Below are 13,561 nucleotides of genomic sequence, written 5' to 3' on the forward strand. Positions count from 1 at the left end.
AATTTCTTTCTTCTTAACTCCCTGTACTCATTCTGCAGAACCTTGTACCTTGTTCTATTTCTGTTGTTTGTACAACATGTAACAACAACCTCTGGCTAATCACCCTCTTCCTGAAGAATTTTCTGCAGACACTCTGAGACATCCTTTACCCTGGAACCAAGAGGCAAAACGCTATCATGGTATCTCTTGTGCAGCATCAAAAATTCTATTCTGCCCACTCACCATCGATCCTCTTATTACTATGATTCTGCCCAACTGCACCCTTTCCCTGTAAGCCTCAGAGCCAGTCGTGGTACCAGAGACCTGACTACTTATGCTAACCCCTAAAAGAACATTCCCCTCAATAGTATCCAAGGGTATACTAGTTACTGAGGGGAATGGCCACAGGGTAGCCCCATAGTGATTGCTAGTTCCTTTTAGATGGGTGACCACCAGGAAACTATCTGAAGGCTTAAGTGTGGCCCCTTCATTAAATGTTTCACCTGTGGCTCTCAGTACATCTGACTCCAGGTCTGATTCCATGACCCAGTGTGTCAGGAGCTGCACTGGGACACACCCTACAGACGTAGTCATCAGAGAGACCATGAGGTTCCCCAGCTTCCCACGTCTTGCAAGAGGAGTATTCCACTGTCATCCTGCCTACTTGGAATAAAGTGCAAGGAGTGTACAGCAAAAATAAAATCTTACCTGATCTACCTGTGCCCATTCACCAAAATCTCTCGAGCCAAGGCATCAACCACCCCCGCCCCCCTGTCTCACAATTTCTGTCCCTGAAGGCTGCTCCACTTAGCCTTGCATTTGTTTTATTGGATAAAGTTCCCTCCAGTTTGACTATCAAAGACTTGCATCTTTAAAGTTCCTGCTCTCATTCTAAGTTTTGGATATTACAGAGGTGGGGGAATAATCCCGGAGGAAAATGTGGGAAAGTGCTGGTATAAACATGTTAGATCTTGTGGCCTATTACTGTGCTGTGACATTTTGATAACTGCACATCAATTATTTCTGAAAGGTTTTGTGTCCTCAGTTATTGTGCTGTGTAAACTGTCCTTCTGCTTGTTAAATGCAGTTGATTGAATGAGGTTTCATGCAGAGAAAAGCAGCAAACAATGTATGACAACTGCAACTCGTGCATTCAAGCATAAAGCTTTTTTGCCTGTGAAGATACTTTTTCAGACTTATAGCTAAATCAACAATCGTCTACAAATTTTAGTGTACCCTCAGTGTTGCACAAGATGTGACACGAGCCAAATAAACCCTTTTTTGTAACATGGAGCTCATTGTTTGGGAATGGAATATTCGTTAATGTTACACATTCCTAAGTGATGTTTAGCATGTTTCAAATAAGTTTGTGAAAATCCTCCTGCGTATAAGCATATGCTGGAATTATATCAGCAATTACAGAAGAGGATAATCTTTCCTTTATCAATGATCTCATTCCTTGAGTTTCTCAAAGAGCTTCTTAACCATTTTCACTATGGTTTTCTTAAATAGATGATTTCTAGGGAAAACCACTAGGTGATATACACTCATCCTAGAGAATAAATGCACCACTTTCAGAAGAGTGCATCTTTTTAGTCATTGTTTAATGGAATTCAGAAAAATTGAGAAACATAGAAAAACCTACAGCACAATATAGGCCCTTCGGCCCACAAAGCTGTGCTGAACAAGTCCTTACCTGAGATTTTACCTAGGGTTACCCATAGCCCTCTATTTTTCTGAGCTCCATATACTTGTCCAGGAGTCTCTTAAAAGACCCTATCGTATCCACCTCCACCACCGTCGCCGGCAACCCATTCCACGCACTCACCATTCTCTGCGTTTTTTAAAAAAACAACTTACCCCGATACCTCCTCATTGTGCATTGGCCTAGCACAGTTTATATCCTTGATACATTGTCAAAGCAAATACATGGCATGTTAATTTATTTCAGTCGTTTATTTAAATGTAGCTTTACGCCATGTTAAGCTATAACCAGTTCTTTTACTGAAGAACTCTAGTCAACAGCTAAGTGAATGTATGAAGAACCTAATCTCAGAAGTTTCAGGCCAACTAGAGCTCAAACTTGCACCTTACCCATTGTGTGACATTAATTCACATACTCATTTTTGTACGTGTTTCCTCACTGAATCATTACGCAGTACGTGGGGCTTGTTGGGGTGCTGGTGAATGTACATTTCAATTTAATAAGAAAATGAAAATATTTTGAGTTGGAAATCATTTTGGGTGAGTAACTAAAAGTGGACAATATTTCCAAATGTGTATTTCTGGTGTTTGCTAACTTCTATTTGCATATTTATTTTCAGAATGCTTGAAAATGACCTACAGATCAGCAGTAGTGATGACAGCGATGGGGATCAGGTTAGCTTTTGACTTTTTGTTGAATATCTGTACTCAGCGAATACGAGAAAGGAATTACTTTCCGGAGATGTAAATACTTTGGAAAGAATGCATGGTATCATCTCATTTTCTTTGTACATAACCAAAAGACTGATTTACGTGCTTCTCTTTTCACCTTCTCTTCTCCTATACCACCCATGCCCCTGTCCACCCCACCTCCATACCTGTTCTTCCCCTCTTCTCATGCAGGTCTCGGAAAAAACAGTGCCTATTTCTGTTCCGAAAAGGTACCTAATTTTTCTGTTCACATCTAGAAATTTGTGTTGTGTGTTCAATACTTTTGACTCTTTGATACAAAATCCTAGGAACTACCAGTAGTAGCTTCCCTTTGTGCCTGTACCTTACTGTAAAATGTAAATCAATATCCTACACAGCATTGAATTTTACAAAGTTTAGGAGGAACAATCGGACAAACATTCAAAGACCTATTGCTGATTTCCCTCCCATCTTCCTGCTTTTCCAGAGACTGGTTAAAAGGTCTCACTGGGTTATGGACACTCCATGCATATCACTGAACATTTGGGAACCCAGTGGGATGGATTAGATGGCTGATGCAGAGCTGTAGGCACCTTCTACGGACTGGAACAGGCCATTTCTGTGTGCTGTTTCACTGTGACCCCACCCAGCACATAACAATGGGGGTCTGGGTCAAGCCAAACAGACCTAGGGGTGCTGAACAGTCTTACTCATTCACTGAGTCAGTAATGTGGTGAGCTGGCAGTATCTGTTCACTTTCCTGTCACTATTGCTTCTGTGATTATCTTCCACATGCTGTTTATGTTCATATCAAATTTACAAAATATCGAGGGTCGTGGATGATTCTCAGAAAGCTCTGTAACTGCCTTTAGATTGCTGTCCAGCTGCATCAGCCATTTGTCACATGGATCTCTGGGTTGCTTGCCTTTGCCCTTCAATCCTGGCATGATTCCACCCCCAGCTGTGAGGAAAATTCACTGAAGTACTTCAAAATTCCTATTTTAATTGACTGAAATTGGGCCTATTAAAAATGAATTTTAATTGAATAGGAATAGGGTTGAAAAAATAGTCGTTGGGAATAAATTTTATAAAGCTCTCACTCCAGGGAATAAAATAGGCAAAATAACTAAGGCAGGAAACTTTTTAATGATAGAATAATGATGGACAGGAAAGATCTCCAGGCCTGAATCACATTATCACACTATGCTAAAAAAGATTCACAGAAATAAGCCAATAGTCTCCAACCCCTGCCAATTCTCCCAGTAACCAAGTGATAACAATCAATTGACATAGAGAGGGCTAGAAAATTATTTTCCTTCTTGATGATGAAACCTGGTCCAATCTTAACCACATTGAATATGATTTTTTTTTAGTGTTTCACCAACAGATACAAATTTGTGTACTCAGTTTTACATCAAGTCACCTTGGCCATGCAGCTTCAGTTCAACTTGGTTTGGCTTCTGGTGCCAATACCATGAATCTGAAGAGGACTTAACCGAGTTACTTTTTCAATGAATATTAGCTTTGTCCTGTTGGAAAAGAGAGAGATAGAGATACCGCTTCTACCTCTTCAAACGATTCTGAGTGAGGCACAAAGAGATCGGTATTTACTGACAATTACCTTTATTGTTCAAACTAACAAATACGTGAATTCATACATTAAATACCTTGTGCGCACAACTGCTAAGTACCCCTGACTCTCCTGGATAGTCAAAGAATAGCAAAGGTATTATCTGGGCGGAGGAATTTATGCTGGCCAGGCGCTCCTTGTTCCTCGTGGTCCCGACTCACTCTCCACGTGCTTCACGCAGGGTTCTTCTCGCTTGTGTCTGCGATGATTATTCTACGAAGTTACCGCCACCGGCGCACACAAAGCATCCACTTTTATATCCATTGCGTATCAATTCAAATGTCACATTCCCGTGTCATTGGCTGCAGGTCATGTGTCTGGCCTTTAACACCTGGTCATTGGCTCTGGTCCAAACAGCCTCCATCTATTGTCCTCTTCCCATCAAGGGACAGTTGCTGACTCATGGCTCTTTGTTCTCAGTCAGCAATGAGCTTGAATCACCTCAGGCATTCACAATCCTGCATGTTATAGCCAACCAAAGAACACCTCACAAACAACTCCTTATTTGGAAATGACCTCCAGTCCAGCAGATTACCTGAAGAGTCTTTGTGCCTTCTTTAAAACACTAATCAAGTCCAGCATGTCAAGCTCACAAAATGGAGAATCGAGTGTCTTCACAAAATGGCAGCCTCCATCCCCCAAGCACACAGCAAGAACAAAGACTGTTTCCACTGTCCTTGATTCATTTGAATTCACTGATTTGAAGATTGTCATTCTTTCTGGCCAACAGTCCATCATCCTAGAGATTGATAAATTTTGTAATACTATTTGTGAAAGACAAGGCATATGTCTCTTTCAATTCAACTACAATTCAAGTATAATTGTCATGCAACCGTATATGAATACAGCCAAATGAGACAGCATTACTACGGGGTCAGTGTGCAAAGACACATTATCAACAGTCACACTCAGTAAGCCCACACAAGATCACAATCATGTAATAAGCCCTGAGGCCCACCTCCCCCACCCCACCCCACACCACCACAGCTTGATGGATACAACTCAACAAAACCATATAGAATATAAGTAAAAATACAACAACACAGAATATGCATGTATATTTTTTTTCACTCCTTATGGGTGGTGTGTGTGTGTATTTTTCCCTCAGTCTCGAGCCCTCTACCAGAGGCCCGGGAGCTTGAGGGTTCAGCATAGTATCCATAGTATCCAGTAGTGTGCTCTTCTGGACTGGGATCTCAGATGTTGTTCCTGGAATTTGTTGGAGCCACTCTCCCAGTCCAGGTACCACAGCTCCAAGTGCTCCTATCACCACCAGGATTACCACATCCTTTATCTGCTCTATCATGCCCTGGTATCTCTCCAGCTTCGCATTTTCTTTCTTCCTGATGTTACTGTAATTCAGGATTGCCACATCAGTTACTTTTGTTTCTTGTCCAGTATTACTATGTCTGGTTACCTGCTTATCAGTCTGTATTTGAAAGACCCAAAGGATCTTAGTTTGTCATTCTCCACTACCTTCTCGGGTGTTTCCCATTTGGACTTGGGAGTGTCCAATCCATACTCAGCACAGATGATCCTGTATACAATTCCTGCAACTTGGTTGTGCCATTCAGTGTGTGCTGTCCCTGCCTGCATCTTGCACCCTGCGACAGTGTCCTGGATGATTTCAGCAGATTCCTTACACAGTTTGCATCTTCCTTCTATTGCTAGTGTTCAGCGCCTGTTCTTGTGCAGCCACGAGCAGCGCCTTTGTGCTGCCCATTTCCAGCCATTGGTAAGTCTTTCTTATGTCAGCCACCTCTGATATAGAAACCTAGAAAACCTACAGCACAATACAGGCCCTTCGGTTCACAAAGTTGTGCCGAACATGTCCCTACCTTAGAAATTACTAGGGTTATCCATAGCCCTCTATTTTTCTAAGCCCCATGTACCTATCCAAGAGTCTCTTAAAAGACCCTATTGTATCCACCTCCACCACCATTGCAGGCAGCCCATTCCACGCACTTACCACTCTCTGCGTAAAAGAACTTACCCCTGACAACTTCTGTACCTGCTCCCCAGCACCTTAACCCTGTGCCTTCTTGTGGCAGCCATTTCAGCCCTGGGAAAAAGCCTCTGACTATCCACACGATCAATGCCTCTCATTGCTCAGCAGTTTCCAGGCTTTGGCCATGGACGTACCTCTGTATTTCCTTAGTAACCGAGGTGAGTCCTTGATCTTCACATCTTTCTACAACTCAGTTAGTCTGCTGAACTCTGCTCTATTGGGTTTTCATCTTCACAATATGTTAGTCCAGACACCCCACCCCAGCCCACCAATATCATCTGTCGACTGGCGCAGTCCTTGCCCCGAAGCCCAACTCCCACTAGGCGAATCAGTGGCTTTGATACCCAGTCCTCGCATATACATGCACATACAGAATATTAGTAATAACACACCCAGACAAATACGTATATCTATATAATATTAGTCCAGACCCCTCAGTCCAGTTTAAATTTTCAGTTGCCACAACTGCGATGGCTCGGATGCCACTCTAGCAGCTGAAATGCACGCAATCCTGCAGCTTGAAACCGGAGTCCATTCAGTAGCCACTAAAAATACTGCAGTTAGCCACAACAGAGCTTGTCTTCTGCCCAGCGAAACCCTGGGAGGGCAGCTTTGACTCTGTTCTGGACAGCACCCCGGTGAAACACAACAGCTTTGTCCCATCACTCCAGGCGGCTGCAAATAGACAGCACCATGGCTTCAGGCCTAGTTGTCACTACAACCGAGGACTAGGCCTTCTCCATCTGCCCCTGCTCGCATCCAGTAAATCAGTGAATCAAACTTGCAGCGTACCAGATTAACAATGTTCCAGAGGTCTTGTGATCACAAGGAAGGCAACCATGATGGCCGCTCGCTATTTGACTGTAAGCCTCCATCGACTTAGGCAGGAGCACGTCATGCAGCTCCTTCATTATCTCTGGCAGTGAGCAACTTGTTGACGGTATAGACCTGCAGTACTTTAAGTTCTTAATGTATAGCAGGATCATTAGATGTGCGTTTAAGTAGAACGGTAGCACCTTTTTTTGACGTGTAGAAGCGGCTGCCTCACCACCATTCAGAGCCCCAAACAGTCTTTTTTGCGAGATGACACTTCATCTGTGAGTCTTTCAGGGTTATCTACTGGATCTGGTGCTTCTGGTATGGCCTCCCCTACATTGGTGAGATCCAGCGTAGATTGGGGGACTGCTTAGTTGCTCCATCCACTTGAAAAGCCAGGATCACCTGGTGGCCATCTCTTTCAATTTGGCTGACATATCTGTCCATGGCCTTCTCTACTGCCATAATGAGGCCATACTCAGATTAGAAGAGCAATATCTCTTATTATGTCCAGGTACTCTTCAATCTGATGGCATGAACATTAATTTCTCTAAATTCTGTAACTACACCCCCAAATCTCTTTTCTCTTTTTCCTTCAGTTCCTCTTCTTTCCCTTCTCCTCACCTCTTTCTGCCATGCTCTGCTGTCCTCTCCTATTAAATTCCTGCTTCTTTAGCCCTTTACCTCTTCCACCTATCAGTTCCCAATTTCTTATTTCAGCCTCACCTGGTTTTGCCTTTCACCTAATAGTTTGTATACCTTCCCCTCTCCCCAGTACATTATTCTGGCTGCTGCGTTTTCCTTTCCAGTTCTGATGAACGGCCTTGGCCAAAACATCAACTGTTTATTCCCCTGTATAGATGCTGCCTGACTTGCTGAGTTCTTCCAGCATTTTGTGTATGTTGTTCAAGATTTTTAGTATCCGCGGAATTTCTTATGTTTATGCTCAGCAATTTGAACCATTTCATCTTACTGCAACGTACTCACTTTCTGCTCTGTCTGCAAGACTGAAGGCTGGTGCAAAGTAATTCATTTAAAACATGTGCCATGAGATTTCATTCTCATACTGTACGTCCTGAGGAATCCATCATTATCTCAGTAGATTCTTATTCGTCCATGTTGATAACTTAGCTAAAAATAGTTCTGTATGAACCTACAGCAGTCTCTTTGTTAAGTGAATGATTCACAATGAACCACCAACTCCACGTCATTGACCGTGTCAATAGACCTGAATTTCAAAATTCCATCAATTAGGTGCTGCGTTTTTACCTCTGCCAATTAAATTTCTGATTTTATGAGTGGACATGTAGAGCTTAAATCAATTAAAGTAGCAGAACTGTTAAAGACTATTTAGGACTTAGTCACACATTGCAATTTTATTATATATAAATTCAAGGTGTGTGTGAATTGTCATAGTTGTCATAATACTGAAGTAGTGTAGAATCTGGCTGTTACGTGTTTTGAATGTTTTATATGATATCTACTCTAAATTATTATGCTCTGAAATCCACAAACATTGTAGTTGGAGCAGTGTTTTGCTCTGGGGTTCACAGCTTGATGCGAGACACTCAAGTCTTATTTTCAATAAAATCATAGCTACAATTGTGATATTTAAAAGTAGTATTAAGTTAACTTTATACAGTTAAAACATCATGATTAAAATCACATTTAAATCATTGTAATAGGCCAGCTGCAATTTAAGTATTTTCCTATGATTCTGTATAAACTAACTCAACATTTGAAGAACTGTATTAGTTTTGCCTGACTTATTTTTTTTTTTGTTATTCCATAGTGCTTCCTTCCTGCCCCAGAGTGGTATTTTTTTATCAAGACATTCCAGCGGTGGCTTAAATAACTTAAGTGAATCTGGCAATTCTTCTGGCTCTGATTCAGAGAGTGAAACCACCTCTACAGACAGTGAAGGAGCATCAAGTGAAGGAGCTTCAAGGGCCCCCACTCCTGAGGTATGACAGCTAGTCAGCAGAATAGTGGAAAATTAATGTTCACCTTTAAGCCTACATTTATTTCTTTACTAAAATACATGTTCAGTGAGAGTGAAAAAGTAAATGTTTAAAGATCAATTGCCTAGAAATTACATTCATATAAACATGTTTCTTATAATTTTATGCAACTGAAAATTGCATTTATTTCCCCCGCTTCCTGGCCCAACCCTATCCTGGATAAGAATGCTGTAAATCAACTTTTCTGTCATTTCACATCATAATGGAAATCTAATCAGATTTATTTCTAAGAATCTCCTTAATATCCATTTTCATGCATTTTCCCATCACTGCTGCAGAACCACTGATCCTTCCAATTCTCCCTATTCGTTCTCCCCGACAACCTATTTGCTGATGATGTATTGAGCTTCTTGAATGTAATGGAAGTTTCCAGCAGAAGGTTGATGACCAGAGAGATCATTGATCATCATCAACATGAAATGGTATTTGATAAGATGCCGCTGTCAGATGTTTCGCACCTGTTGGGCATGTCACTGTTTTGTGATCAAAATTATCAGTTTTGAAATACACTAGATTAATTATGTGGTAGTAATTTTGTTTCTTGACAACAGGACTCCAGTTGCTGCAGTAGAATTAGTTGTAGCAGGTAAATACAGAAGGCAAATGTGAAACTCTATTAGCAAAATATCAGACTTCACTTCTGATTAAATTTCAGAATACAACTTTATATAAAGATTGTTAGATGGCCAAATATAAAATTAAGTAGTCATTCAATTTTGATCAGATATCTCATTGATTCACTAATACAAAGCAGTATTTTGTAACTGGAAATTAGTCACAACCTAGATTCCAAAAATTCCAGAAGAATTGGCATATGCATTTCAGAACCATGTGAACACAAGGACCAAAGTAAGCTATTCAGCCCCTCTTTGGCTTGGTTCCCCTAATACTTATACTAAACAAGAGTACATACCTAGATTTTCCCCACCAAGAGGACTGCACTTTAAAGGACCAACCATTTTAGCAAATGACTGTTATAATTCTACTCCAAACCCTATGCAATCTGTATGATCTACCATTGTAGATGCAACTGATCCAAAAGTGCTTCCACTTCCAAAAATATATTTTATTTTGTTTTCTTTGTATCTAAGCTGATGAGTTTTCTGATGAAGTTGTATGAAATGCAGAAAGGGGAGATGAATCAGATATGGTTTGCATAGCCTTCCAAATGGCATTTGATATGAAATGAGCAGCTGCAGCATGGAAGAGAGAAAAGTTTCTATATAACTGAAAGGAGTAGTAAAATGTTCTTCAATGGAGGAAAGTGTGTAGTGGACTTCCCCAGAGATCAGTATTTGGATCATTGCTTAAGAACGATTTGCACTCAAGTGTATATGGCAGGATTATAGCTACTATTGTTGTATTGAACTCTGAGGAGGAGGAGGATCATAGACTTCTGGGAGGTATAGATATGACAGAATGGGTGCTGAGATAACAAATTTAATTTTGAGAAATGGGATGTTTTACATTTTGGTAGGAAAAATGAGAAAACATAGAAGAGTACAGCACAAGAACAGGCCATTCACCCACAATGTTGTGCTGAACCAGCTAAAAAGCAAATCAAAAACACCCAAACACTAATCCCTCCTACCTACACCATGCCCATATCCCTCTATCTTCCTCACATCCATGTGCCTATCCAAACTGCTCTTAAAGAGCTCTAATGTAATTGCCTCTACCGCCGTACTAGGCAGTACATTCCAGGCATCCACCACTCTGAGTAAAAAAAAAAACTTGCCCCTCACATTCCCCCTTGAAGCTATCCCCCCCACCTTCAATGCATGCCCTATTAGATAATATTAGATATTTCAACCCTAGAAACAGAAACACACTGTCCATGCTACCTATGCCTCGCATAATCTTGTAAACTCTACCAAATCTCCCCTCAGCCTCTGATGCTCCAGAGAAAACAACCCAAGTTTATCCAGCCTTCCATGATAGCACACGACCTCTAAACCAGACAGCAACCTGGTAATCCTCATATGCACCCTCTCCAAAGCCTCAACGTTCTTCCTATAATGGGGTGACCAGAACTGTATGCAGTCATTTAGATGTGGCCTAACCAGAGATTTTTTTTTTAAGTTGCAACATAACTTTCTGACTTTTGAACTCAATGCCTTGACTAATAAAAGCAAGCATTCTATAAGCACCTTATTGGTAGTTATGTGTAGTCTCTTTCAAAGAGCTATGAACTTGGATGCCAAGATCTCTCTGCTCAGCAACACTTGCCCTTAACGGTGTACTGTCTTCTTGCACTTGCCCTACTGAGGTGCAACACCTCACATTTATCTGGGCTAAATTCCATGTGCTATTTCTCCACCCATATCGGCAACTGGCCTACATTGTGCTGTATTCTTTGCCAGTCTTCTATACTATCCACGGTTATATCAACTGCAATTTACGAACCCATCCATCTACATTTTCATCCATGTCATTTATATACATTACAAACAACAAAGGTCCCAGCACAGATCCCTGCAGAACTCCACTAATCACAGACCTCCAGCTCAAATAAGTTCCTTCAGCCATTACCCTCTCTTCTATTCGCAAGCCAGTTCTGAATCCAAGCAGCCAATGCACCACGGACCCCATGCCTCTTAATCTTCTGGATTAGCCTCCACTGAGGAACTTTGTCAAATGTCTTACTAAAATCCATGTCGACAACATCATCAGTCTCTTTTGTCACCTTGTCAAAAAACTCAAGTTGGTAAGGCACAACCTGCCACACACAAAGCCATGCTGGCTTTCTCTACTTAGGGCATAGGTTTAAAATGCACACATACTGTATTGGATCTCAAAGAATTTTCTCCAGCAACTTCCCTACAACTGACATGAGACTCATTGGTCTATAGTTCCCAGGATTTTCCCTTGTTACCTGTCATAAATAGAGATGCAGCGTTAGCCACTTGCCAGCCTTCTAGGGCCTCACCTGTGGTTAGAAAGGACAAAAAGATACTGATCAAAGGCCCAGCAATCTCATCTCTTGCCTTTTTCAATAGCCAGAGGTAAATCCCTTCAGGCTTCAGGGACTAATCCACCATAATACTCATTAGGAGGCCCAACACTTTTTCCTGCTTCACCTCTAAACATCCTAATGTATTTGTACACTCAGCACTGATCTCCTGGTCCTTAATATCCTTTTCCTTGGTAAGTACTGAAGCAAAGTACCATTAAGTCCCTCACTCACATTTTCTGCATCCAAACAAACGTTATTTATTCTTGAGTAGTCCCACCCTCTCCCTAGTTTCCTTTTTGCTCTTGATGTACGTATAGAATGCCTTCGGATTCACCTTAATCCTACTTGCCAAGGAATTTTTGTGGCCCCTCTTAACTTTCCTAATTCCTTTCTGGCTTCTTTATACTCATGTGCTTCATTTGATCCTGACTTCCAAAGCTTCACATACTTTTCTTTTTTCTTCTTGACTAAATTTATTATCACTAAGAGTGAGTTTATTGAATACCTACAAGATGGCTTTTTAGAGCAGTTTGATGTTGTGCCTACTAGGGGAGCAGCTATACTGGATTGGTTGTCATGTAATAAACCGGAGGTGCTTAGGGAGCTTAAAGTAAAAGAAACTTTAGGAGGCAGTGATCACAATATGATTGGGAATAACTTGAAATTTGATAGGGAGAAAGTAAAGTCTAGCGTAACAGTATTTCAGTGGAGTAAAGGAAATTACAGTGGTATGAGAGAGGAGGTGGCCAAATTAAGTTGGAAGGAGCTGCTGCCAGGGATGACAGCAGAGCAGCAATGGTGTGAGTTTCTTGGGAAAAAGAAGGTGCAGGATAGATTTATTCAAAAAAACAAAGAAATACTCAAATGACAAAATAGTACAACTGTGGCTGACAAGGTAAGTCAAAGCTAATGTAAAAATTAAAGAGAGGGCATACAACAACACGAAAATTTGTGGTAAGACAGAGGATTGGGAAGCTTTTAAAACTACGGAGAGCAATTAAAAGAATCAGGAGGGAAAAGATAAAATATGAAAGCAAGCTAGCAAACAATATCAAAGTGGATAGTAAAACCTTTTTCAAGTATGTTTTTTAAAAAAAAGAGATGAGATTGGATATGGGACCGCTAGAAAATGAGGCTGAAGAAATAATAACAGGGGCCAAGGAGATGGCAGATGAACTAAATGAATATTTTGTATCAGTCTTCACTGGAAGATACTAGCAATGTGCTGGATGTTGAAGGGTGTGAGGGAAGAGTAGTGAGTGCAGTTACTTTTACAAGGGAGAAGGTGCTCAAAAAGTTGAAAGATCTAAGAGTACATAGGTCATACATAGATGAACTACACCCTAGGGTTGTAAAGAGGTAGCGATAGAGATTGTGGAGCATATCTTTCAAAAATATTTGGGCTCTGGCATGGTGCCAAAGGACTAGACAATTGCAAATGTCACTCTGCTCTTTAAGAAAGGAGAAAGGCAGAAGAAAGGAAATTGTAAATCAGTTGGGAAGATGTTGGAGTCAATTGTTAAGGATGAGGTTATGGAACACTTGGTGACAGAGGACAAGATAGAACAAAGTCAGCATGGTTTCCTTGAGGGAAAATCTTGCCTGGTGAACCTGTGGGAATTCTTTGAGGAAGTTACAAGTAGGATAGATAAAGGGGATGCAGTGGATGTTGTATATTCAGACTATCAGAAGGTCTTTGACAAGGTGCCACACATGAGGCTGCTTACCAGGTTAAGAGCCCATGGTAATACAGAAAA

General features: G+C 41.1%; 1 protein-coding gene across 3 annotated transcripts in view; it reads left to right on the forward strand.

The window, feature by feature from the left end:
* Positions 1 to 13,561, forward strand: part of LOC140738124 (AF4/FMR2 family member 1-like) — a 149,647-nt gene that overhangs the window by 99,977 nt on the left and 36,109 nt on the right. For all 3 annotated transcript variants that reach the window (XM_073065271.1, XM_073065270.1, XM_073065272.1), the window contains exons 8-10: positions 2,304 to 2,358; positions 2,587 to 2,624; positions 8,620 to 8,791. In XM_073065271.1, the coding sequence (XP_072921372.1) occupies positions 2,304 to 2,358; positions 2,587 to 2,624; positions 8,620 to 8,791 (265 nt within the window). The remainder of the gene's footprint in view (positions 1 to 2,303; positions 2,359 to 2,586; positions 2,625 to 8,619; positions 8,792 to 13,561) is intronic.

Source organism: Hemitrygon akajei, chromosome 13 (assembly GCF_048418815.1).
Source record: "Hemitrygon akajei chromosome 13, sHemAka1.3, whole genome shotgun sequence".
In the NCBI taxonomy this organism is placed as follows: Eukaryota; Metazoa; Chordata; class Chondrichthyes; order Myliobatiformes; family Dasyatidae; genus Hemitrygon; species Hemitrygon akajei.